At 39.1% G+C, this 26,308-nt stretch overlaps 1 protein-coding gene across 2 annotated transcripts in view; it reads right to left on the minus strand.

The window, feature by feature from the left end:
• The window catches only part of tmem256 (transmembrane protein 256), a 61,536-nt gene extending 38,585 nt beyond the window's left edge, over nucleotides 1-22,951 (minus strand). The window contains exons 1-3 of one of the 2 annotated variants that reach the window (XM_039746930.1): nucleotides 22,825-22,951; nucleotides 17,031-17,068; nucleotides 14,680-14,760 (exon numbers count right to left, since the gene is read on the minus strand). In XM_039746930.1, the coding sequence (XP_039602864.1) occupies nucleotides 14,680-14,760; nucleotides 17,031-17,068; nucleotides 22,825-22,903 (198 nt within the window). In that variant the 5' untranslated portion in view covers nucleotides 22,904-22,951. Of the gene's footprint in view, nucleotides 1-14,666; nucleotides 14,761-17,030; nucleotides 17,069-22,824 lie in introns of both variants that reach the window. The other variant, XM_039746929.1, reaches the window with a different exon arrangement.
• Between the last annotated feature and the right edge of the window lie 3,357 nt (nucleotides 22,952-26,308).

The following is a 26,308-nucleotide window of genomic DNA, read 5'->3' on the forward strand; positions in this document are numbered from 1 at the left end:
TTGATTCAATAAAAGGAAACCTCAAGCAACTGCTGGGCTACAGACTGCAACTGTTTTTTGAGGGAGTGGGAAGTGCAAGAATGTTTAAATTTTTGTTGATCATATTTTCAGTCAGCATGTCTTTTCTCATGTTGCTTATTAAAATATTAAGCTTTGAAGAGTAGCTACATACATATAAATATACATACACACACATACATATACATATATATAAAGTGGCTAATTGTTACTGTGGTCAGATTGAAATGACCACCCCAGCACCTTCACTTTTTTCAGAGGTAGCCAACAAAGGGTTCACTTGGAGTTGTGTTTTGGATCACTGTCATGTTGAAAAATCCAAGTGTGTCCCATACACAGCTTTCAGGCTGATTAATACTAAGTCTTCGTCCTCCAATATTTTTCACAAAGTTATCTGTGTTGCTGTAGCACACACAGTTCAAGAATATCAGAGATCCACCTCCATGTTTCGCAGTAGGCATGGTGTACTTTTTGTCATTGGCCTTGAGCTGTTTTGTGGCATTTGAGCAGTAAAGGCTTTTTTTCTTGCAACTCGTCCATGTAGCCCATTTTTGCTCAAGTACCTCCTAATGATGCATCTTGAAAGAGCAAAACCACTTATTTGCAGAGGAACCTGTATTTCAGCTGAAATGGCTTGTGGGTTTTTCCTGGCATCTCGACAAATGATCCTAGCAGTTGTGGCTGAAATCTTGGTTGATCTACCAGATCCCCTAACTTTCCACTCTTTTTTATCCAAGTTTGAATACTACTGACAGGCATTTTCAGATCCCTAGATATCTTTTTATATCCTTTTCCTGATTTATATAATTCAACAACCTTTTCTCATAGATCCATTGCTGTATACCAAGCCATCAGGAAAGCAAAAGAATCATCAAAATCAGTGCCTCTCAACATGGACTTAAATTGACTATATATATACACAGACACTGATTACAATCAAAGAAGTTTCATGTATGGGCACTCTCCCTTAATTTCTCTTAATTTGAACTTGTGTGTGTCAACATGTGTGCGTACATTATCAGCCCCAAAATTCAAGGGTATGTAAACTTTTGATCAGGCCCATTTGGGTAATTTCAGTTATCATTGTGATTTTAATAGGGCATACACAATTATGTGATAATAAATTGTTTCCCCTTCTGGAGCCAGGTCTGGAGGTGGGGCTCGATGGCGAGTGCCTGGTGGCCAGGACTGCACCCATGGGGCTCGGCTGGGCACAGCCCGAAGAAGCAATGTGGGTCCCCTTCTCATGGGCTCACCACCTATGGGAGGGGCCAAGGAGGTCAGGTGCAGTGTGAGTTGGGTGGTGGCCAAAGGCGTGGACCTTGGTGGTCCGATCCTCGGCTACAGAAGCTGGCTCTTGGGATGTGGAATGTCACCTCTCTGAAGGGGAAGGAGCCTGAGCTAGTGCGTGAGGTCGAGAGGTTCCGGCTAGATATAGTCGGGCTCACCTCAACGCATAGCTTGGACTCTGGAACCAATCTCCTTGAGAGGGGCTGGACTCTCTACCACTCTGGAGTTGCCACCGGTGAGAGGCGCTGAGCGGGTGTGGGCATACTTATTGCCCCCCAACTGTAACCTGTACATTGGGGTTTACCCCAGTGGACGACAGGGTAGCCTCCCTCCGCCTTCGGGTGGGGGGACGGGTCCTGACTGTTTTTTGTGTGTATGCGCCGAACAGCAGTTTGGAGTACCCACCCTTTTTGAAGTCCCTGGAGGGGGTGCTAGAGGGCATACCTTCTGGGGACTCCCTCGTACTGCTGGGAGACTTCAATGCTCACGTGGGCAATGACAGTGAGACCTGGAAGGGCGTGATTGGGAGGAATGGCACCCCCGATCTGAACCCGAGTGGTGTTTTGTTATTGGACTTCTGTGCTCGTCACAGATTGTCCATAACGAACACCATGTTCAAGCATAGGGGTGTTCATATGTGCCCTTGGCACCAGGACACCCTAGTCCTCAGTTCGATGATTGACTTTGCGGTCGTGTCGTCAGACTTGCAGCCACAGGTCTTGGACACTCGGGGGAAGAGAGAGCAGAGCTGTCAACTGATCACCACCTGGTGGTGAGTTGGCTTCGATGGTGGTGGAGGATGCCGGTTAGGCCTGGTAGGCCCAAACGTGTTGTGAGGGTCTGCTGGGAACGTCTGGCAGAGTCCCCTGTCAGAAGTACCTTCAACTCCCACCTCCGGCAGAACTTCGACCATGTCCCTAGGGAGGTGGGGGACATTAAGTCCGAATGGGCCATGTTCCGTGCCTCTATTGTTGAGGCGGCTGACTGGAGCTGTGGCCGTAAAGTGGTCGGTGCCTGTCGTGGCGGCAATCCCTAAACCTGTTGGTGGACACCGGTGGTGAGGGATGCCGTCAAGCTGAAGATGGAGTCCTACCGGACTGTTGTGCTGTTGTCCTTTTGTGCTGTGGGACTCTGAAGGCAGCTAATAGGTACCAACAGGCCAAGCGGAATGCGGCTTCGGAGGTTGCTGAGGCAAAAACTCGGGCATGGGAGGAGTTTGGGGAGGTCCTGGAGAACGACTTTCGGACGGCTTCGAGGAGATTCTGGTCCCCCGTCCAGCATCTCAGGAGGGGGAAGCAGTGCAGTGTCAACACCGTATATGATGGGGATGGTGCGCTGCTGACCCTCACTCGGGACATTGTGGGTCAGTCGGGGGAGTACTTCGAAGACCTCCTCAATCCCACTAACATGCCTTACAATGAGGAAGCAGAGCCTGGGGACTTCTGATACACCCTTAGCAGAATCCTGGAGGGTGCATGGGAGTTTGCACTACCAGTCAACATGTGTTTTGTGGACTTGGAAAAGGCGTTCAACCGTGTCCCTCGGGGAATCCTGTGGAGGGTGCTCCGGGAGTATGGGTACCAGACCACCTGATAAGAGCTGTTCAGTTCCTGTACAACCTGTGTCAGAGCTTGGTTCGCATTGCCGGCAGTAGGTCAAGCCCGATTTCAGTGAGAGTTGGACTCCGCCATGGCTGCCCTTTGTCACCGATTCTATTCATAACTTTTATGGACAGAATTTCTAGACGCAGCCAGGGTGTTGAGGGGGTCCAGTTTGGTGGACTCAGGATTGGGTCACTGCTTTTTGCAGATGATGTTGTCCTGCTTCATCAGGCTGTGATCTTCAGCTCTCTCTGAATCGGTTCGCAGCTGAGTGTGAAGCGGCTGGGATGGGAATCAGCACTTCCAAATCCGAGACCATGGTCCTGAGCCGGAAAAGGGTGGAGTGCCCTCTCAGGGTTGGGGGAGAGATCCTGCCCCAAGTGGAGAAGTTCAAGTATCTTGGGGTCTTGCTCACGAGTGAGGGAAGAATGGAGCGTTAGATCGACAGGCAGATCGGTGCAGCGTCCGCAATGATGCGGGCTCTGCATCAGTCTGTCGTGGTGAAAAAGGAACTAAGCCGTAAGGCAAAGCTCTCAATTTACCAGTCGATCTACGTTCCTACCCTCACCTATGGTCATGAGGTATGGGTAGTGACCGAAAGAACGAGATTGCGAATACAAGCGGCTGAAATGAGTTTCCTCCGCAGGGTGTCTGGGCTTTCCCTTAAAGACAGGGTGAGAACCTCAGTCATCCGGAAGGGGCTCAGAGTAGAGGTGTTCTGGGCACGGTCAACCGGGAGGAGGCCCTGGGGAAGACCCAGGACACGCTGGAGGGACTATGTCTCCCGGCTGGCCTGGGAACACCTTGGGATTCTCCTGGAAGAGCTACAAGAAATGGTCGGGGAAAGGGAAGTCTGGGCCTCTCTGCTCAAGCTGCTGCCCCCGCGAACCGACCTTGGATAAGCGGAAGAGGATGGATGGATGGAAATTGTTTCACCTGAGCACACTCCCTAATTAGAAAGAAAGCTTTCTGCATGGTGACTTATATTTTCCAAACTAAACTTATGAGCACATTTGTATATATTGTGACTGATGTCGCCACTGGTTAGTTGCCCAGAATGGTTGTGACTGTTGCTCATGTGCAGTTAAGTAGTGACCCTGCTCCGTTTCTCCTCTCGCAAAATGCCGCCACCAGCACGCTCTTACATTCTTAATTGTGAGCTGCCTCTCTGTTAATACTACAATCCCTGAAGCCTACATAAAAAGTCATAATGCAGGGCTACCTTAAATTCCTTCGAACCTCTTCATCAGCATCTTTGTATTGTAAATGTGCAAGCAGCCACCTATCCAATCCCCCACCAACATAGCCGAAGTGAGCCACAAAATTCTCAGAGCTCAAGTCTGTTTATCTGGCAGGTGTCTGGAATTGTAAAGGGTAAATAATGTATCATTATTAGGAATACATACATGTCATGTGTGTTCCGTGTCTACAACGATCTGGGTAAATGTAGGATGACAGGAAATGCAAGGCATGAAATGGTGAACACAAACCAGGGACTCTAGTGTTAATGGACACAGCATGTGACAGCAGAGACTCGAAGATTGGTTTGCAATGACCAGAACACTTTGTTCCCAACATATGGCGAATATGACAGTGCCAAATGGAGCTGTAAGTCAGCACATAAGTATGTGTGTTCATGTGTGTATTTTATTTAAATATAAGAAAAATATTTAAACTGACACTTTAACAACATTTTTTGTGTGAATAAATGGTGGACTTTATAAATTATATCTATTGAGTAAGAGTCTGACAGCTTCAATGGGATTATTCTCATAGTCTGAATCTCCAAAAATAGGATACTCGGACGCTCAATTAGTTCAGTAGCAGCCATGCTTAGAAGAAACATTTACAGATAATTCTAAAGATGATTGATTTGCCTTAATATTTTTATTTGAACATAAGGAATTATGCCCAATGGGGCCTGGGGGCCATTTTAATCTTGGAACCCCTGTCGGTTTTTTTTTTCCCCCCAGTATTTTAATTTTGGTATGCAATTTATTAATTCCTATTCTTATATATTTTTATTTTACTTTTCTTGTTTTTTTTTTCTTTGATATCGTGTAAAAAATTTTGAACTGCATTCTTTGCATGAAAATGTGCTACCGAAATAAATGTTACTGTTGTTGGATATTAAAGTTTTACCTTGATTACTAAAGGAGATCCTCAGGTCTGACTTCTGTGAGTAGGAGGAAACACTGGAAGATAAATGTTTTTGCCTCTTGTGATAAAATCCTGTATATTAAACAGCTTGTCCAGAGCAAATGGTCAGACTGGAATGTCCTAAAAGACACTGGTATTTTGCAGTGCTGAATTATTTACATTGCGGGTCAGGTCACCGACATGGCAGGGCTGCAAATGGAAAGTTTACCAGCAGTTTTTTTTCAGGAATATGCCACCCTCCTCATGGCTTTGGGAATAAGAGTGCCAGTGTGTCAAACTCGCAATATGCTAGAATAAACTCTGGTTGTGGATCTGTGCACAACAAACCTTCATTAGCTAATACTGCATTGCTTAACACAATATCTCTTAATGGCAAAGCACTGGTGCTACCAAAATTCATTACATAATGTAACCTTGATATGTTATGCTTAACAGAAGCTTGGCAAAAACCAAACAACTTTATATCTCTCGGGGAGGAGACAACATCCGGATACGTTTACTTCACAAAGGCTTGCAGCTCAAGACAAGGAGGACAGGTTGCAGAAATTGTTAGATCTGAGTTAAACGTCAAAAGAATCCAAATTGACAGCCTATTGTCTTTTAAGTGTCTGGCTCTATAATTTCCCTAAAAGTGTGAAAAACTTTGCTCCCCATGAACATACTACTGTTCCTAAACACACGGGAGGAACCTTGTATATCTTTATCACGATGCCAATTGCCCATCGATAACAGACTTTTTTTTGCAAACATATCCATACGACCATCTGTATAAATGTATGACAAAATAAGAAATATTAGATCTTGTAGATGCAAATCAAATGTATGCGTTTATTATATCAAATATAAAAGCTTGAATGTGAGGTTTTACTGTTGTGACAATCACACTCATGTGATGCCAAGGTAATTATAACAGCACACAGACATAATGTGTCATTTAGCATTAACTTTTACAACTAACAAATTTACACAGGCTGTTACTCAAATGAAATGTATTTATTATATCAAATATAACTGCTTGACTGTGAAAAACATCTTTATTTGAAAACAATATTTGGACTTCACAGTCTGTATACTTTCCCAGCAAAATGTTTTCAAATCTGTCTCTGTCTTTCCTGCTCTCTCTCTCTCTCACACATGTACACACATATATTCATGCATGTAAACATCTTTATATATAATAGGGTGTTTGGGGGAATGACAATTTGTCAGGGAAACTAGTGTTAAACTAATAATGAAACCTGGTCCTATCTCACTTGTTGTTCTTGATCATCCCTCAAAATACAATGGGCCTTTCTTATCAAATCAAATTGCCTTTTATTGTCAATTCACTCGAAATACTGTTTCGCTCTCATCTTCGTAGTACAATAAAATATATATTAAAAAAAAAGTATATAAGTATAACATATAAGATAAATAAAATTAGAACTTGTAAAGTAAATCTAAGTAAAATGTGCAATAATCAGTAGTGCAAAAGCCACTTACAGTAAAAAGTGACAAGGTGCATTATACAGTAGAGTAGCTTATGAGATGTACAAAAAGACAAACAGTTAGCAGCAGATGTAATATTAAGTCTTTATATAATACCAGCAGAAGTAGGGTACTTGGTAGATAATGACTCTTGATACAGTCCAGGGGCAGGGGGCAAGGGGGGAAAATAGTGGACAGAGTTTAGCATCCTGACAGCTTGGTGGATGAAGCTGTTTAGACAGTCTTGTGGAGCTGGCCTGGAGGCTCTGGTACCTTTTCCCTGAAGGAAGGGGGCTGAAGAGGGAATGTAAGGGGTGAGAGGAGTCACCAGCAATGCTGATGGCTCTACGGGTGTGGAAAATATCCTTGAGGGAGGGCAGTGGGGCATCAATGATCTTACTGGCTAGATCCACTATGCATTGCAGGGACTTCTTAAAGGAGGCAGTGCAGCCTCCATACCACACAGGGATGCGGCTAGTAAAGATGCTCTTGATTGTGCCCCGGTAGAAACAGCACATGATAAAGGGTGGAACTTGTGCTCTCTTCAGTTTATGGAGGAAGTAGAGGCGGGTTTGAGCTTTGTTGGCCAGTGATGTGGTGTTATCTGACCAGGAGAGGTCCTCGGAGATGTATGTCCCCAGGAACTTGGTGCTGATCACCCTTTTCCACAGCTACAGTACACCGTCGATGGTCGGGGTGTTCTGTGAATGACCTCTCCTGAAATCGACCACAATCTCTTTAGTCTTACCCACGTTCAGGAAGCGGTTGGTGTCTTTACACCACTGGACCAATTAGCTCACTTCGTTTCTATAGGCCGAACACAGTTGTATTGTCCGCAAACTTGACAATGTGATTGGAACTATAGATTGGTACCCACAATCGTGGGTGTGCAGAGTAAAGAGCAATGGGCTGAGCACACACTCTTGTGGGGCCCCTGTGCTCAACATGATGGTCTTAGATGTGTTATTGCCGATTTGCACATTTTGTGAACTCCCTGTAAGAAAATCCAGCACTCAGTTGCAGAGAGAGTTTTTGAGTCCCAAGTGGCTGAGTTTTTGTATTAACTGCTGGTGAATGATTTTGTTGAATGCTGAAATAAAATCTAAAAGCAACATTCGCACATAGGAGTTCTTTGAGTCCAGGTGGGTGAGGGCTGGATGGAAAGCAGTAGAAATAACATCCTCTATGGACCTGTTTGACCTGTATGCAAACTGAAATGGGTCATGGGAGGGGGGGGGAAGAATGGACTTAGTGTTCTGCATAACCAGCTGCTCAAAACATTTCAAGATGGTGGAAGTCATTGCTACGGGCCGATAGTCATTATACCTAGATGATCTGACTGAATATGCAGTCATTCTTCTTGGCAAGTTCAACATTCATATCAACATTCCTACAACTAAACTGAGCATAAGAACCAATCTTAGTTAATGTAAAATTCACATACATATTTGCTTAATTACAATAGAATGTTAGTTTCACATACTGGTAGTTACTTACATTATGGTATAATCTTTTACCCAATATAACTTCGCATGAAATATAACTTTCTTAGCTATTCCTATAAAAACAAAGCATTAATTAAGCCCGTTTGGAAATAGTCTCATTAAAAGCATGAACAGTTACATCAGTTTACAAATAGAGCATCAGCATATAATTGTATGACCATTCTGACTGTCTCCTGATCGTTCTACAACCTTTAAAGAACATATGAACATTTAAAAGTATAGTTGTATGACAGAGCGTGAGAGAGAGAAATGAAATGAAATAAATAAGCTTTAACAGAACTTTCTTTAAACATGAACTTTGCTTTTAGTTGTAATATCAATATATTTCTCTATTTTTGTGTGAACTGTTTGCTTTGAATTTATTAAAGCTTTTTAAGATATTTGGAATGTAGAATTATTTGAACACATGTTGCACTAGTGCTTGAATTATTCTATGAAGTAACATAAAGCTTGAGAACCTTAGAAATTTTGGTCAAATGCAACTAAACTGATAAATTAATTCCTGTCCCTTCTGGACTGCTCTGACTTGGTGCAACATGTTGACTTTCCCACCCATTCTGGTGGTCATATATTAGACATGATCTGCACATTTGGCTTATCTGTCGGCAACATTTATAGCAGTGATTTTGACCACTCTGACAATAAAGCAGTACTTTTCACTGTATATTTGCCTCTCCCCACTCCCTCCTGTAAATGTCAAATTTCTTTCAGAAACCTTAAAAATATCTGTCCCTTTATCCTTGTTGGATACATTTCTGATCTTTTCCTCTCTTCCCTTATTCCATTAGATAGTCTTGGTGATTACTATAACTCTGCCCTTCATTCAAAACTAGATATAATATCTCCCTTAAAACAGAAGGAGGTTTCCTTTAAGCATTCGGCTCCATGGTAAAATCAGAATTATGGGCTATGAAAGTAGCAGGCTGGTACCTTGAGAGAATGTCATGTAAGGCAGGCCCTCGCTGTGCATGTCCGGGCTTTCTTTCACCATCAAAAGGCTGACAAAGGATTCACTAAGTGCAGCCAAGAACATGCAGTATGGCAGAATAATAGAAAGTGGCCATGATAACCATGAGAATTTGTTCTTTGTAGTTAATAAACTACTTCAACCTTCATCTGGCCCAAGTACCTCCTCTTTTTCTGTTATAAAATTAAAAATTTAAATAATTCAACTAACAATAATCCATCGTCCATTTATACTGTTCTCTGTCTTCGAACTCCATCCAGCTCCTTTTCTAAATTTGTTAATGACGTGCTTTGTAAGATGAAGTAGACTACTTGTGTATTGGACACCCACCTCCACCAAACTTCTTAAATCCTGCCTTCATGCCATAATCAAGATTGTTACGACAATAATAAAGACCTTTAACAATTTTAACAACCTTTAATAATAAATCCTTTGACACTGACTTTGTGCCAGCAACTTTTAAAATCACTTCAGTAATCCCAAAGTTAAAAAAGTCTGGTCTTGATGCTGACAATCTTAAAAATTGTTGGCCTACTTCTCATTTACCTTTCCTGTCAAATGTTCTTGAAGGTGTCGTAGCCTACCAAGTCAACAATTACTTAACTTTTAATAAATTGATGGAACCCTTTCAGTCTGGTTTCAGAGCGCAGTACAGCTGTGAAATGTCTCTGCTTCGGGCAACTAATGATTTGCTTATGGCAGCAGACTTTGGACAAACCAGCACATTAATTCTGATAAACCTCAGTGCAGCATTTGAAACTGTCAGACATGACATTCTACTGTTCAGAATGGAGAACATTCTGGGTATTTCTGGCACTGCACTCCAGTAGTTTAAGTCCTATTTGACTGTTAGGCAAGAGTTTGCTAGCCTTGGCAACAGCAGATCCAGCTCAAGGGCAGCCATACAAGGAGTTCCTCAGGGCTCTGTCCTCGGCCCTTCACTCTTCTGTATCTGTACGTTTCCCCTTGGATATATTATTTGTAGCTCTGGACTGGGTTATCATTTTTTATGTAGATGATACTCAACTATGTTTCAATGTTAAAAGTGAAACTTCTTCGGAGCTTGTTCAGCATACAGCTTACCTCAGTGAAATTAAAACTAGGATGGAGCAGAACTCTTTTAAAATTAAATTGTAACACAACCAAAGTCATGCCAATTGGCACTAAAGCTCAGCTTAAGAAAATTAGCTCCTTTTCAAAAATTCTTGATGATGATCTCTTCAGACATTCTTTTTCTGCAAGGAATCTTGATGTCATTTTTGATTCCCCCCTTTCTTATTCCACTCACAAAGACCACATTAGGAAGCCCTCTATAATATATCCTGTGTTCACTCATTACTCTCCTTTTCTAATGCTGAGAAACTTGTACATACTTTTATTACATCCTGCAAAGATTATTGTACAGTAACATCCTACTGCCAGATGCTTCAGATCTTATATCACTGCTCCAGTTGATTCCAAACTTTTCTGCAAGAGTCCTTACATGGACCAGCAACAGCGAGCACACAATACCCATCCTGTTTTGCCTTCACTGGCTCCCTGTGTCATATAGGATTAAATATAAAATTCTATTAATAATTTATAAAGTTTTAAATGGCTTTGCACCAGACTACATCAGTGCCCTTCTCCATTGCTATCCTCCTGTTTGCCCACTAAGGTCTTCTGATTATGGCCTCACACTAACCTGCCCTCTATGAAAATGTAAAATAAATTAAAATAAAATAAAAGTAAATGCTAACATAACTCAAAGTTATTGTCTGCTTTTTCATTTTTTCATTTTTATTACTATTTAATTTAATATTGTTTCTTTGTATCAGTATACTACTGCTGGATTATGTGAATTTCCCCTTGGGATTAATAAAGTATCTATCTATCTATGAGTGATAGGGCCTTCAGCGGTATAGCACCCAAACTTTGGAATGACCTCCCTAAATTAGATCAGCTGATTCAATTAATTATTTAAAAAAAATCAACTAAAAACTCAACTATTGTGATTGCCCAGAAGGAAGGACAGGCACCCTGGTTGGGATGACAGAACAATTAATATCCGGAAAAAAGGCCCTAATAGAAGGATGGAGAGAATGGGCTCACAAGGAGCAGGTCATTCCCCCACAAGGCAGGTGGCCACGTTCCTCAGAGCTAAACCCGATTAGGACACTTTTTCATGAATGCATTGTTAAATGGAATCCAGAAATGCAACTCTGTCTGGTTCTTTGGGTACCAAAAGGGGGCACTGCCAGGGGAGGACTGCCCTGGTTTTCACACAATCTGGAACTGCTCAGGACGACTTAATGAGAAGATCGGAAGGAGTACCTGGGTCGACTTTAGAAGAGAGACCACTGCCTCATTTGGACTGTGTCAGAGTCAAGAGGCAGTGAGCTACGATCTTGGAGGAGGAAGGAGAACTGTGCTTGACGTGTTTATTGATTTTTATTCTTGTAGAGAAGGCGTTGTGGCTCAATAAAAAGCCTTTACTTGAGCATAGTGTTTTTGGGCTTTATTATGTCTGAGTTTTGACAGGCTGCAGCGTCCCCTACTACAGTAGTCACACTGTTCAGAAGGCTTTTAACTTAACCTGACATTCACCACTTCTTTCAGTTTACCTATCTGTCTAGATGCATAGAATAATGTGTGTGTATGTTATATCACAAATTATGTTATTTGATCAGGCCATTCCTCTAATATTGAATTAGGTTAATTTACTCTGCTTTATTATCTTTAATTCTGTGTAATGCTTTGTATATCCTGTATTCATCCATTTCAGTGTTCTATGGAGAAAACATTTGTATCCAATGTTACATATATCCTGCTGTTCTTTCTGAGACTTTGTGAAGTGGCTTGAGCATGGGAAAGGTGCTATATAAATAAAATGTATTACTACTGTTAAAACTAAGCTGTGTAAAACAACAGTCTCTATTTACAACCGACATACAATAGTCTTGGCAATGTTAGAGTAAACTAGTATTAGACAAGTACAAAATAAATGTTGATACTAGGGTTGCAATAATGTACCAAAATACTTGTTTTGTGCTTATGTACAGAGGAACCACAGGCAACAACTCTGATCCTTGGCTGGCTACTTTTCTGATACAACTAACCATTTCAAAACGTACCAAACTACTTAACGTAATAACAAAATTAATTGTTTTAGCATTTCCAAATATGCACACCTCAAATATTTGCATGGTGCTAGAACTGAACTGGGAATAAGTTATGTTCAGATGTAACTACAAAATACAGTGGAACCGACCCAAAATAATTTCCTCCATAGGACTGTATGTAGATACAATTAATCCGTTCCAGACCATACGAACTATATGTAAATATATTTTCTTTAAAGATTTTTAAGAACAAAAATACAGTTGTGCTTGAAAGTTTGTGAACCCTTTAGAATTTTCTATATTTCTGCATAAATATGACCTAAAACATCATCAGATTTTCACTCAAGTCCTAAAAGTAGATAAAGAGAAACCAATTAAACAAATGAGACAAAAATATTATACTTGGTCATTTATTTATTGAGGAAAATGATCGAATATATTTGTGAGTGGCAAAAGTATGTGAACCTCTAGGATTAGCAGTTAGTTTGAAGGTGAAATTCGAGTCAGGTGTTTTCAATCAAGGGGATGACAATCAGGAGTGGGCACCCTGTGTTATTTAAAAATCAGGGATCTATCAAAGTGAACTCTTCACAACACGTTTGTGGATGTGTATCATGGCACAAACAAAGGAGATTTTTGAGGACCTCAGAAAAAGAGTTGTTGATGCTCATTAGGCTGGAAAAAGTTACAAAACCATCTCTAAAGAGTTTGAACTCCACCAATCCACAGTCAGACAGATTGTGTACAAATGGAGGAAATTCAAGACCATTGTTACCCTCCCCAGGAGTGGTCGGCCAATAAAAGATCACTCCAAGAGCAAGGCGTGTAATAGTCGGCAAGGTCTGAACAACAATGGTGTGCATGGCAGGGTTGCAAGGAGAAAGCCACTGCTCTCCAAAAAAACACTGCTGCCCGTCTGCAGTTTCCTAAAGATCACGTGGACAAACCAGAAGATTATTGGAAGAATGTTTTGTGGAAGGATGAGACCAAAATAGAACTTTCTGGTTTAAATGAAAAAGCATTATATTTGGAGAAAGGAAAACACTGCATTCCAGCATAAGAACCTTGTCCCATCTGTGAAACATGGTGGTGCTGGTATCGTGGTTTGGGCCTGTTTTGCTGCATCTGGGCCAGAACAACTTGCCTTCATTGATGGAACAATGAATTCTGAATTATTTCAGAGAATTCTAAAGGAAAATGTCAGGGCATCTGTCCATGAACTGAATCTCAAGAGAAGGTGGGTCATGCAGCAAAACAACGACCCTCAGCACACAAGTCGTTCTACCAAAGAATGGTTAAAGAAGAATAAAGTTAATGTTTTGGAATGGCCAAGTCAAAGTCCTGACCTTAATCCAATTGAAATGTTGTGGAAGGACCTGAAGTGAGCAGTTAATGTGAGGAAACCCACCAACATCCCAGAGTTGAAGCTGTTCTGTATGGAGGAATGGGCTAAATGAGGAATGATCAAAAGTTACTGGAAACGTTTAGTTGCAGTTATTGCTGCAAAGGTGGGTCACACCAGATACAGAAAGCAAAGGTTCACATACTTTTGCCACTCACAAAAATGTAATATTCAATCATTTTCCTCAATAAATAAATGACCAAGTATAATATTTTTGTCTCATTTGTTTAACTGGTTTCTTGTTATCTACTTTTAGGACTTGAGTGAATATCGGATGATGTTTAAGGTTAAACTTATGCAGAAATATAGAAAATTGTAAAGGAGTCACAAACTTTCAAGGACAACTGTAGTTAATGATACCATACAATGCACAGTGTAATAGTAAACTAAATGTAAAAACATTGAATAACACTGAGACAAACACCCAGGCGAGCCTGCTCTCTCTCTCTTTCCTGCCTTCTCCTGCAACCTCCCATTCTTTCCTGTTCTCTTCTTTTTCCCTTTAGCTGACTTGTGCTTCTATTTATGAAGAGGCATGGTAGTCGTGGTAATCAGCAGCTCCTGGGAACAATTACAGATGCAGACCGCTTCACACCTGTGCATTTAGATGGGAAACTCCCACATAAACTCCTCAGGAACCGCTTCGGCCACACACCACCACGCCCCCTCGCTAAGCTGCAAATGCGGTGATTATTTATTAAAACTGGCCTTTCTGACGGGAGCTGAGGACCCGCTATACCACAGGAGGAACCTGGGTTGAGAGGAGGTTACAGTTTTGAGGGAGAGTCCCTCTGCGTGATTCACCGAGAACAATGTACAGTACAGGGAGAGACTGAACATGTGCAGAAATCATCGCCGCGTACAAATCAGAAGGGAAACAAAATAGAGCACAAAGAGTTCACAGCGAATGCACAGGGAGAGACTGAACACGTGCGGAAATCATCGGCATGTACGAACCGGAAGGGAAACTGGCTTGTTCGTCAACTGAGTGCGTGGTCCGGAACAGAGGCAAAAGTTTGGCAAACTTTTTGGTCGTAACCCGATTTGTACGTGTTCAGAGACATTCATGAACTTATGTTCCACTACCAACATTATAACAGTTATCATATTTTTCATAAGAATACTACTTTTTGGAATTTCAACTTCCAGTCTTACCCTTAATACATACCAGCAAAGGTTTTCGACAGTGGGGCACTCCAAGTAGAGCAAGACTATGCAAGAAGTGATATTTGTTAGCAGTCTCATAAAGCTTAAAAAAAAAAAAATGAGAAAAACAAATATTATTGAACTATGCTAGCAAACAATTATCGTATTCATGATAAAAACATGGTTTTTAAAATGTTACAATTTAATGATCACACTTAAAAACAAATCCCATTGCTGGGCATAAACTGCACTGATTGAGGTCTGGTAATCCAAGTAAAACATTAATTTCATTTTAAAGCAATTAAGCAAATGTTAGATTCCACGTCTAAGACCTTACAGGAAGCACAATACTCAGTCACAGAAACTTACCATAAATAAACTATTTTGTCTGCTCTAAGGTGTTAGGTCCATTTTCATATTCTATCGTTTGAGAGATCATAAAATAGAAGTATACTTGTGCGAAAGTTTTAATACCCAAAATTTCTACATTCTGTCATTATGATGATTTAAATAGAATAATAAAGTATCTATCTATTGTAAAGAAAAAATGTTGAAATGATAGTGCTGCTCCCACACTGATCCAGTGTCCAGGATTTAAATCTCACATCTAACCACCGCCTGTACACATTCTACTCATGTTTGCAAAGGTTTTCCTCCAACATCCTAAAGATGTAAGGGCTACGTTTAATCGGTGTTTCTAAATGTGAATAGAAAGTTAAGCATATAAGAGTCTCAGAGTGGACTGGCACTCTGCCCAGGATTAATTATGACCTTGCTGCTGCTGAGATAGGCTCTGGCATCCCTCATGACTCTGAATTTTATTAAGCATGTATGATAAACGTATGTTACAAACACCTATCAAAAAGATGAGTGTGGGAACACAAAGAATACTTTCATATCAAAATATTTTAAACTAACCTTAATTAGCACTGTATTATTAAAACATACCAGTGATTTCTAAATTCAGTCCAGAGAACCCCATTTGGCTACAAGATTTTCCCCAAGCTGTTTCAGAACTAATGAGTATTCTACCTCTAATTGAGCTCATTTTCTCAGTGGTCTTTCTTTACCTGTCCTTAAACTCTTTTTGCAGAAAAGCACGGAGGTGCCATTTTTACATTTTAAAGACATTTGCAAATACATGTGCTTTTGCTACTGCTTTAGGTGCTTCTCTCTTCTGTTTCTAATAATCTTCCTATTTTCTGTATGCTTTGTTCCCTTAATTGTATCCTAATAATGACAACATTAGGTACTGCACAGCAGACACCCAGGCCAACAACACTGAATGCTGAAATACTGCAACTACTTCAGCATCAGTCTTGCTAATGTCGTGCTTAATAGTAACAATGGATTAAACAAACACAACATCTCGAAAAGCTGAATGAAAATCATGATTATGAGGAAAACCCTAAAAACCAAGATGTAAAAAATACAAAAAACACAAAATTATATCCATGTTACATATATAAATGCTTGGTACACACTATTGACAATTTTATTCTGCAATTTCTACACTGGCCTCAAAATAGACAGACACTGGAAAATAATTTGCTTAAATAGGTTAGCAATCCAGATAAAAACTGAAGTTGGTTATAACAAAAAACTGCAGCCACAAAGGTTCCCAAGACTAACTTTAAGAACCAATGCAATAAACTATATTTATTCACTACACTAGCTTGTAATCACCTGTTCTACATTTTGTCAAGGTATTACCTAACTTTTAAATCAACAACTCTGTAGCGATATTTTTAGCACGGCACACTCATTTTTCACAGCTTAGTTAGGCAGGTTCATTCTTTTAATTTAAAGTAATCATTTATCTTCAGTTCCTTCACTTCAGAGATCTATCTTTATTATTTTTCATGTCAGCCATTTCCAGTATTCAAACCAGAACAGGAAAGACAGCTAATTAAGTTCCACAGCTTCTTTGCTGACAAGAAGAGGCAACTAGCAGGCGCAGCAAATTAGGCTAAGATCTTTATGGCATTTGAAATTTGAATTTTTAACGGTATATCCCCCCTCAGTCTTTACTTGGGACTTAATTATCCACTTGTCAGATTGCTAAGTCAATCAATAGGGGCTTTTATCTTTGCTGCCACTTCTAATCATTTTTGTTAACTATTTTGGCCTGTGTTATTGTGTTGATTGGTCAGCTATTATTAGTGACCCAATTTAATTTACAGTTGTCTCAGAGCCCGAGCACAATTCTTTCTCTCCTTTCTAGTATAAAATTATAGCAATAAGGCAAAGCATGACTTTACAGCAGATTACAAAATATCTAATAACTCAGATTCACATTAAAGATGAAAACCAATCATTGTCTGAAATCTAATCTGTAGAATTAGATTGGAATTCTTTTCTTTTTTTTTTTACCTCTTTTAGGTATTCGTCCCTGTCACTCCTTCGAAAACCTAGAGAAGACAAAATGCAAACGGTTCAAAACAGAAAAGTGTTTAAAGTACTTTGTAAATAAGAAAAAAAAAATCTGTATGAAGATAACTAGGTAAGCTGCTTTTGAACCTTCGACAAAGTCACATTACATTTCAAGAATTTTCTCTAGCATTGAGGCTCCTTTACACCCTGGATGGACTTGGCTGCAGGTTTTCATTGCAGCTTGTTAAAGAGTGCTACTAGCTGCTTTTCAACACTTAAAGCACTCTTCATCTATGTATGGTAAAAAGGACTGAAAAATCAATCCATTCATTTTATTATACAATTTAGTCCAGAACTTGATTACTGGGAGGCAATGCCTATGTTGGCAATTTTGAGAACAAGGCAAAGAAGCCTACTAAAGACAAAGTACAGTACTTGTTCAAAAGACAAATTCATTAGCACACATACACACTCGACGAATGACACTGCCAGTCAACCTAAGGTGTTTATCTTAGTGTTGATAATGGAAAATTAGGTACGAAGAGTGAAACTTTTATCAAATGTTGCACAAGCAAACACCACACAACTCGAGTTTGTTTTCATCTCCTTCCTTGCCTCATGGCCACAGCTGAATTATTATGTTAGTGGGGACTTTCTATTGTGATGACCTGATATATTAATTATTGTGATCAAGTTGTATTTAACTTAATTGCATGTTTATATAAGCAAGTGTTGAATCATCTGATAACAGTTTAGTAACTGTTATTGAGTAAGTATAAATATGTGTAAATGCTCTAAACCAGTAGTCAGTGATAAACACCATTCAAGAATGAACTGAACCATACAGTAACTGGGCCATGAACAAGCTATGACACAGCATTGCTAATCATTCCAGCACTGTGGATCTGATTTAATAATTTTAAATTTATGTTAATCTCCTCCTAAATTGCATTATGCAGAAAACATAAAACTGAAAATTAATTTCCAAATGAAGAAAAAAAAAAAGTCCTGTCACAGCAATGTTTTAAACATTGCATATCCACAAATACCGTCTTTGTAAACAATAGTAAATCGGCCATCGGCCATTTTAGGAATAGTGGATTTTTTTTTTAAATTCAAGATGTCACTTGGTAGTCATTTCCATGTAAAATAGTAACTTGCAAATCTGATATTCTAAAAATACAAGTAGACACACTTAAAAGAATGTTACTTGTTTTTGAGGTATTTGAAGGCTTTCAATGCATTAATATTTTAAACATCACAGTAAATTAAAGCTAAAACATAACTATAAAGGCAAGCATTTCAGTACTACATATATATTATTCATAAGGCACATAGAAATGTTATATTTACCTGCATATATAATACGTATTTTTGAAGAAAATAAAATAAATAAAAAGAACATATACTACTGAACTGAAATAATTTGTACCGGTAATGCCCTGGTGAATTTGACAGAATATCTGTTCATAATGGTTTTTGGTAACTATAGTAAAAATAACTGTACAAGTTCCTTGTCTACCACAAAGGCACTAAAATGAACTAACGCTGAGACGGGCTGATAGAGCATGGAAATTAATTTACATTTTAGTATTACTAAAAGTCTAAGTACAACATATTCACCTATTGCCTAATTCATTTCTTTCAATCTGGAACTGCCTTCGAACTTCGAAAAATCTACAGCATTAAAATATCGTATAGAAAATATATAACATACTACAGTAATGGGGAAAACCTTGTTTTACAATAATGCTGGGGCATCCATACTTCTCAAACCCACTTACTCCAGTCTCTAACAGCTGCACTGGACACAACCATGAGCTGGCACCACTAAATCACAGGGCCAAGTAATGCACACATTCACTTGTACAGGACCAATTTAGAGCCACCAACTATAGTGACACCGACATCTTTGGGATGTGGGCAAAAAAATCTGACAACCAGATGAACTATATAGACTAGTGTGAAGATAATGTGCGAACACCACACAGTGACCATACAGGTGATTCAATCCAAGGAATCTACAGCACACAAACACTAACAAGTGCACCACTGTGTCACCCACAACAGACAAATAGAAATGCAACATATAAACTGACAGATAGATATAAAAAGCACTATAGAAGCTGATAGATGTGTAAAGGTAGCAGACAAAATGAGAGACCAACAGATATGACAAGCAAAACAATGGTGCAGTGTGCAGCCCTGAGTTTAAAGGATAAGTTTGGTATTTTTCAAGTCAAGTTTTTTTTTCCCCGCAATCACATGAAACTGCATTCTAAAGTGAAGCTTAGTTTATAAATTAAAAAAATAATAACCCACTTTTTCATTTGAACTAGCAAAATTTTCATTTTTCAGGAAATATGCTTTCCTCATTTCTGAGGGATGCTTGTGTCAAATTAAGTAAACTGTAAATAATACAATGTATCACAGGTACAGTACTATTTTCCTGAGGTATGGAAACAATTCTTGCTAGCCTTTCTGCTTGCAGCAGTCGTCGTGACATGTGCAGTCAATTATTGTCTTCATAGAGATTGTATATTTGCTTCCCTCAGTACACTCAGGTCTCCTCTCACATTTCAAAAACATGTGGGGCAGACTGACTGTTGGTTCCAAATTGGTACTGCCAGACTTAGCCTGGTGGTTTGTGTGATTGTGGTATAAAAACGGTTTTTACTGTAGTTTTTTGTGACTATGTTTGCCATTACAAGTGTAAAGCATTTTAAGCTACATTCATGTATGAAAATGTGCCATTGTTGTGGCAAGCAATAGTCTGATTCCTGCAATGCACTAGGTGCTGTAGGGATAGGGTTCAGCTCCTCATGACCTTATAATAAACACAGTGCGTAAAGAAAATGGATGGATGGATTAAAAATAGTAAGGCAGAATGGTACTGAGAGTGGTTATCTTTAGGGATCTGGGCTCAATTAGCTGTGCCACATCTGCATTTTGTATAAAGTTTCTCCTGGTAGTTATTTTTTCCTCCTAATTCCAAATACACATTTGTTAGGTTAACTTGCACCTCTAATCCAAACAGAAAAAGCAGTATGGATTTATGAGGGTTCCTTACAGTGACTGGTATCTGTTACTGGTGTGGTTCCTGCTTTGTGCAATGTGCTACTGGGACAGGCACTAACCTCTGTTGCTTCTGGAAAGGAAAAAATCTGTTTATACTGATCTGCTCCTAAATAGCTATACAATTCCTAACCTCTCTGAAAAGTAAAAGAGAAAACAAATGAACTTGATGAAGCAAAAGAAATATTCTTTCATCACGGATGAGTATTTCCACTCTATTTCAGAATAATGATCTTATTGTTCCCACTCTAACAGGCACTCCCCATGAAGCTCAATATATATTATCTGCACAAAAGAGGAGTTTATAATTACGTAGTGAACAAGTGGAAAATGAATTGCATCTGAGTAATAACAATAAATATTCAAGAAAAAATACAATTTTCATTTTTACAATAATATACCAAATGATTTAATACTTAAAATAATTCAGCTTAGTGGTATTTAATTTATCAGCCTGATGTTAACTTACTATATACAGCACACTAATCTGTGAACCCATGTATGTGTGGTGCTTTAGTTTCCCACTCTTTATCACTTACGAAAACACAAGCAAACCATTCTAAGCTTAGAAGAAGAAAAAAATCAGTCCCTAAAGGAAATTAAGACATTTTGAGCCAGTATAAAAGAAAGTAACATCTTCTCCCTTTGTATACACTGCACCTACTTTATGATGTAAGAAGCTATCTTTAAAGCTGTTTGGTTCAAAGTGAAGAGACATTCTGGTACAACTACTTTAATGTGTTTTACCAGGAATAAAGGAAACCCAACATTATTAGATCAAGTGGCACCTCATATGCAACTGTTTCCTAACATTTCGCAATACTTCAAATACAGGCACCTTCTCCCCCAAAACTTGAACAGAAAGGCCAGGTTAAAAATATGTGTATGTGTTCTCTGTAAAATTCACAGACTAATTAACAAGTCTCCAATAAACAGAATTTTTGCATATCTTAAAATTACACAGAATTAGCTGAAGAAATTGCATTGTTCCGGAAGCATCTTAAATATGTATATTGATCAACCTTTATTTTTCCTTTTTTTTTTTGCTTTGTGCATCCTTAATGTAGAAAGTTTTACACTCCAAGCTAGAGTTCATTATTTTTTGTTAATATAATTAAATTAGAAAGTTAAATATTTATAAATACATAGAGAAATAAATGCACAAGGGGAAGAACAGTTTACACAACAGAGAAAATTTTAAATATATTTCATTTAATATTTTTGGCACAAAACAATTAAACTCATATATTCTAGACAGAATGCTGACCAGTGATCTTTCAAAAGTACTATGAGTAAAAATAATATTCTCAAACTTACTTAATCCAGGAGCCCGTATCTGAAACAACAGGCACAATGCCTAACTCTTTTTAGGGCTCTCATGCAGTATACAAGTTGTACTGTGCGTACCAAATAAATAATGTTGCTATGAAAAGCAGAGGTATTTTTTTCCTAATGAAAAAACAAGTATGGTAGTTGGACTCTGTTGGAAAATAGCTATTCTGCATGACAACTCAGCACCAGATCTTGTCACAAGAACAGGTGTCAAAATTGTTCATTTGCTTTTCCATTCTCACTCCAAAGCTGTGGAACGATCATCCCTTGGCTATTCAAACTGCACCCAATTTAATCATCTTTCAAAAACGTGACTTTCATTAAACATTTTTAGAACCGATTAGTTTCTATTCTACTGGATAACTACCATTATACTGTACTAACAAAGAGTTTAGGACCCTGACTCTCAAGTCTAGGGGCAAGTATAATTTACATGGTAGGAGTACCATATCCTCTTGCTGTTTTTTTTGTCTTGTTCTCTGTTGCTTTTAACGCTTACACCTTCTAATGATTCTTGTATGTATTATGACTTGCCTTGAACGAAGGCATCTACCAAATAAATAATAAAAGTGTTCAAACAGAAACACCAGCGTTTCGGACCTGTAGAGCTGGTACGCTTATATCGGCCGCAAATCAAGTTGCCCGTGACTTAGAAACTCACATTCACGCTATAAAACACAAAACTACTGTTAAGGTGGAGAGTTCATAAACAAAAGTGAGAAAGCAGGTGACCTAGAGAATGTGGCGTTTTACATGGATAGGCATCACAGTGGTTGCACATCAGTGGAATATAAATGTTCGTGCAGGTGTGTGCGGCTGGTTTTACTGTCATGAAAAAGAGCATTGTCTAAGTGTTCAAAAACATTTTGCATACAATCGATCATTTATGCAACCAATGCAAAGATAAAATTAATGTAACGGTCTCGACATTTCCTTCGTAAGACTTGCAATGTGTTAAAAGGAAAAAATAAACCTTTTAAAAATACAGACAATATTTTTGATAACTTTTTGCCATTATGGTAGAGAATCATTTATTGCTATACTTGTTAAAAATTAAAGCTTGTTCTTTTTTTAATGTAACATTAATTAAGTCATTACTTTGGAGATATGTATCGATTAATCCCCATCCGTCCTAAGTTTTAGTTACCACAGTTAAAATGCATGAATAAACACAATAATATAAAAGTAAACACGCACATTCATCGAGCTGCCTATTTAACGAGCTTTTTTTATCCTTACTTCCCTTAAACTTTAACCGCAGGTAGGGCCTCAGTAACCTTGCGAACTTTGTTGCTTATTTTCTTTCTTTTCGAAAGATGCTGCAGTTTTTTTTAATGTACACTTTAAAAATATTGTGAATTTACTTTCAGATTGTTAGTAAACCCACCGTGAGCTCCATAAGCTCCGGCAGTAACAGCCAAGGCTCCAGAGATCCCAGCAACCCGCCTAAAAAATAACGCAGCCATTAGTCTCCAGAAAACAAAACGCAGGAATCGTCTCGAGGCATTATTTATAATAGCCGCGAAACTGTGGCCATTTTGGCTCTCCCATGATGCAATGTTGCAGAAATGAAAGTGAAGCAGCTGGAGCCAAGATGGCGACAAAGAGGCGCATGCGCAAAAGACTTCCTGACAGCCCGCGTTTAAAGGACTTAACCTGCTATGATTATAGAGCACACGGACGACAAGACAGTCTTTATTTTTTCAAAATAAAACCACTCAAATATGCATTTAGACATAGAACAAAAGTTCACCTTGCGAATTTCTGTCCTGCGCACCAAATAAGGGACCGATTCCACAGGAAGGTAATTCCTCTCACAGGATATATTCCTGTTAATTATGATTTGACTAGAAATGCTTGCACAGCATAAAATACCTCACTGGGAGCCCAGACCACTTTCTCTGCTAATGACTGTGATTTTTTTTTGGACCGCATGTGGAGAATCTGATATCAGAGGTCCCCGACAACTATGAAGAAAATTTTCCCCACTGATTCAATGGCACAAATGAGAGATCCTGCAAGACAATACACGATACAGATTGTTCATTAATTGTGTGTGTAATCCTGCTGAAGCAGTAACTGCAAAACTTTCAGACCTTTAAGAATGTGCAGTGATTAACCTATGTAGTTTGTAGTGATGACCGAGAACAGTTTTAATCATGTGTTCATGTATAATGAAGATAGCAACATTTCTGATAGAAAAGGTGTCTATGGTGACAAACTGGGCAACAGCAAACGACATCAAAGCCTCCATGATGAAATCTCATGTCTAAGTCTCTCAACTGAAAGGTCAGATCAACCATTTAGGCAAACTAGGAAATTGACTTGCATGGCAAAACCAACAGCGTGTCATTTATATAAACACCCACCCTGGCTTTCGAACATGCAGACTCCATACAATTATCCGACTCCTATTAATCCCATTATGTTGCTTTCACGTACTATCATTGTGTGATGATCTTTACGAGCCTTTTATGGGTGGTTTTCCAAATAACAGCATACACTGTATTTAATTTCACAGAGTCGCTCTTTATGCTGAACAGGATTTTATATATAGCTAGTAGATTCCTTATTTCAACATTTGGTTGATGGAGATTTTGGATAGATTTTTCTTTCTGTTTAGTCCTTTATTTTGCATGTGCAGTGTTAATGCATGTGGAGAAGATTATGCTCCAGGCCAGATTAAGACACCCATACAGGCACCTGGGTGACTTATCTCGCCGAGTTTTTGCATTTCAGAGTGAGACCTGTTCGTCCCAGGAGGGTTCCCATGATTATTTCAACCTAACAGATGCTCAATCAGTGTTGGTGGAAAGTCCCCCTCACAGGCCCCTGGGCACGCACCGAGAAGGCCATGATGGTAGATCCACCCAGTTTATGTTTATGAGTGGGCTTCAAGCATCTCTTTTATGCCTGTTTTGCTTATTTTATATGTTAACATTGCTGTTTATTTAGTTTCTTTATGTTCACACATGTTCTTTCATGTGCCTTGTGTTTTGTGGGTGACCCCACCAAGAAGTTGGGGCGCCTGCCTATCACCATCAAGTGTCTGTCCTCAGCCCTATTAAAGCCGAGGAAAACTCACAGTCTCTGGTGCTTCATTGAGTGCACTGGTGTTGGTGAATTTCATTGTATTATTTCTGTGCTTTTGTGATTACCGGATTTTTGACCTCTGTGCTCTGCTTTTCGACTTTTCTTTGGATTTGTGTATTGGGACATTGTTTGCCTTAAATTTCAGGCAACACCTTTGGCCTCTAGTACTTCTAGGAGCTTCACTGTTTTCAGAGCATTTTCTGTTAATAAATCCTTTATTTAGAAATGTGCTGCATTTGCCCTTTTTATGATGGGCCAGGGTTTGACGGTTTTCCCCCATTTATTGTGTTTAGGAACCCAGAGTTTTTGAAAGAATAAACCACCAAGTACTCTGTGTTTTCCTTAGGCTTTATAGGGCTTCACAGTGATGGGCAGGTGGCCCCACCTCTTGAGGGACCACCCATAAATTACATGGCACTTGTAAAAGGATACCTAGCCATATAGAAACTAAATTATCAACAATGTTAACATAAACAATTAACAAAACTGGTGTAAAGGACACATTTGAATCCATTGCTGAAATATGACAGGAGCCCCCTGGTTGAATGCAAATTCTTTTAAAACAGCTTTCATGGTATAGGTTACTTAATACAGGAGCACTGCAAGGGTTATAGGGGTCTGGCATTTGCAGGAGCAGTAGGTGATGACAAGGAGCCCTGATGATTCACATGCAGGAAAAGGGATCACAAAGAGATGGCCGCAAGTTAAGAGTGCAACAGAGAATGGCAGACGATGATCTTGAGAATGTGTACAGTGGGGACAATGAGAGGTGAGGATTGATTTGCCCTGACGTCCGAGATTCGATCCCCATAAAGATAATGCAAAAGTGTGTACACCTGATTAACCCTAATAAGTTTGAAACACATGTAATGTGCCATTTGTATTTTTACTTTATAACATATCTGTGATCTGCTTCTCGCAACTGAGAGAACATGGCAGATGTTTGCTGACTGGCCTACCAACAGCAAGCGTTACCTGGTGGGTAGCCACCCAAATAATTAGACTGCAATTCAGACCTAAGAATATCCTTCTGTTATATTAAAAAAGTTTTCCATTGTGTACACGTTACACAGCCTTGACCAGTCCCCACCACGCAACTCACCCAATCATTACTCCTACAGTTCACATCCTCTCTCCATCCCACCCCATGACACTCTTAGTGCTAACCCTTCCTTCAACAAAGTCAGTTATGATAGCAAGGCAAAAAAACAAATTATCTATTCAAGGAGGTTGAATTTTATGTCACGATAGAAAAAGAGTGGTAAGAGCAGATAATGAACGATGAAAAAAGAAAATGAACAAAAAACAAAGAGAATCATCCAATAAACACAAAAGAGAAAAATATCCCAAACAATATGTGAACAGAAATTCAAAGCAATGTTTATAAAATGTAAGTTAGAGGATAAAGTAATTCATGATATGTTTTTGACAAGAGGTTAAAGTAATTAAATTTTTTATTTACTTTTTTACTTGTACTTTTACTGTTTTCCTTTTTACTACATTTTATTATTCATTGGTATTTAAAATAGACAGTTGTAGTAAAATACTCAAGTAACTTATTTTTTATATAAAATATCTAAGGACCAAACTGTCTTCCTCTCACTCCCTGCATACTCTTCTGTACGCCATCTCTTTAAATACAATCGCTTTCTGCAGTGGACGAGTGTCCCAACACCCTTCAAGCGGCTCAGCCTACAAACAAGGTAGCTAATACCCTGTGCCTGCTCCTGGGGACCTGGGGGACTGTGAGTGTATATATATATAAAACTGTATGTATA

This window comes from Polypterus senegalus, chromosome 3 (assembly GCF_016835505.1).
Source record: "Polypterus senegalus isolate Bchr_013 chromosome 3, ASM1683550v1, whole genome shotgun sequence".
In the NCBI taxonomy this organism is placed as follows: domain Eukaryota; kingdom Metazoa; phylum Chordata; class Cladistia; order Polypteriformes; family Polypteridae; genus Polypterus; species Polypterus senegalus.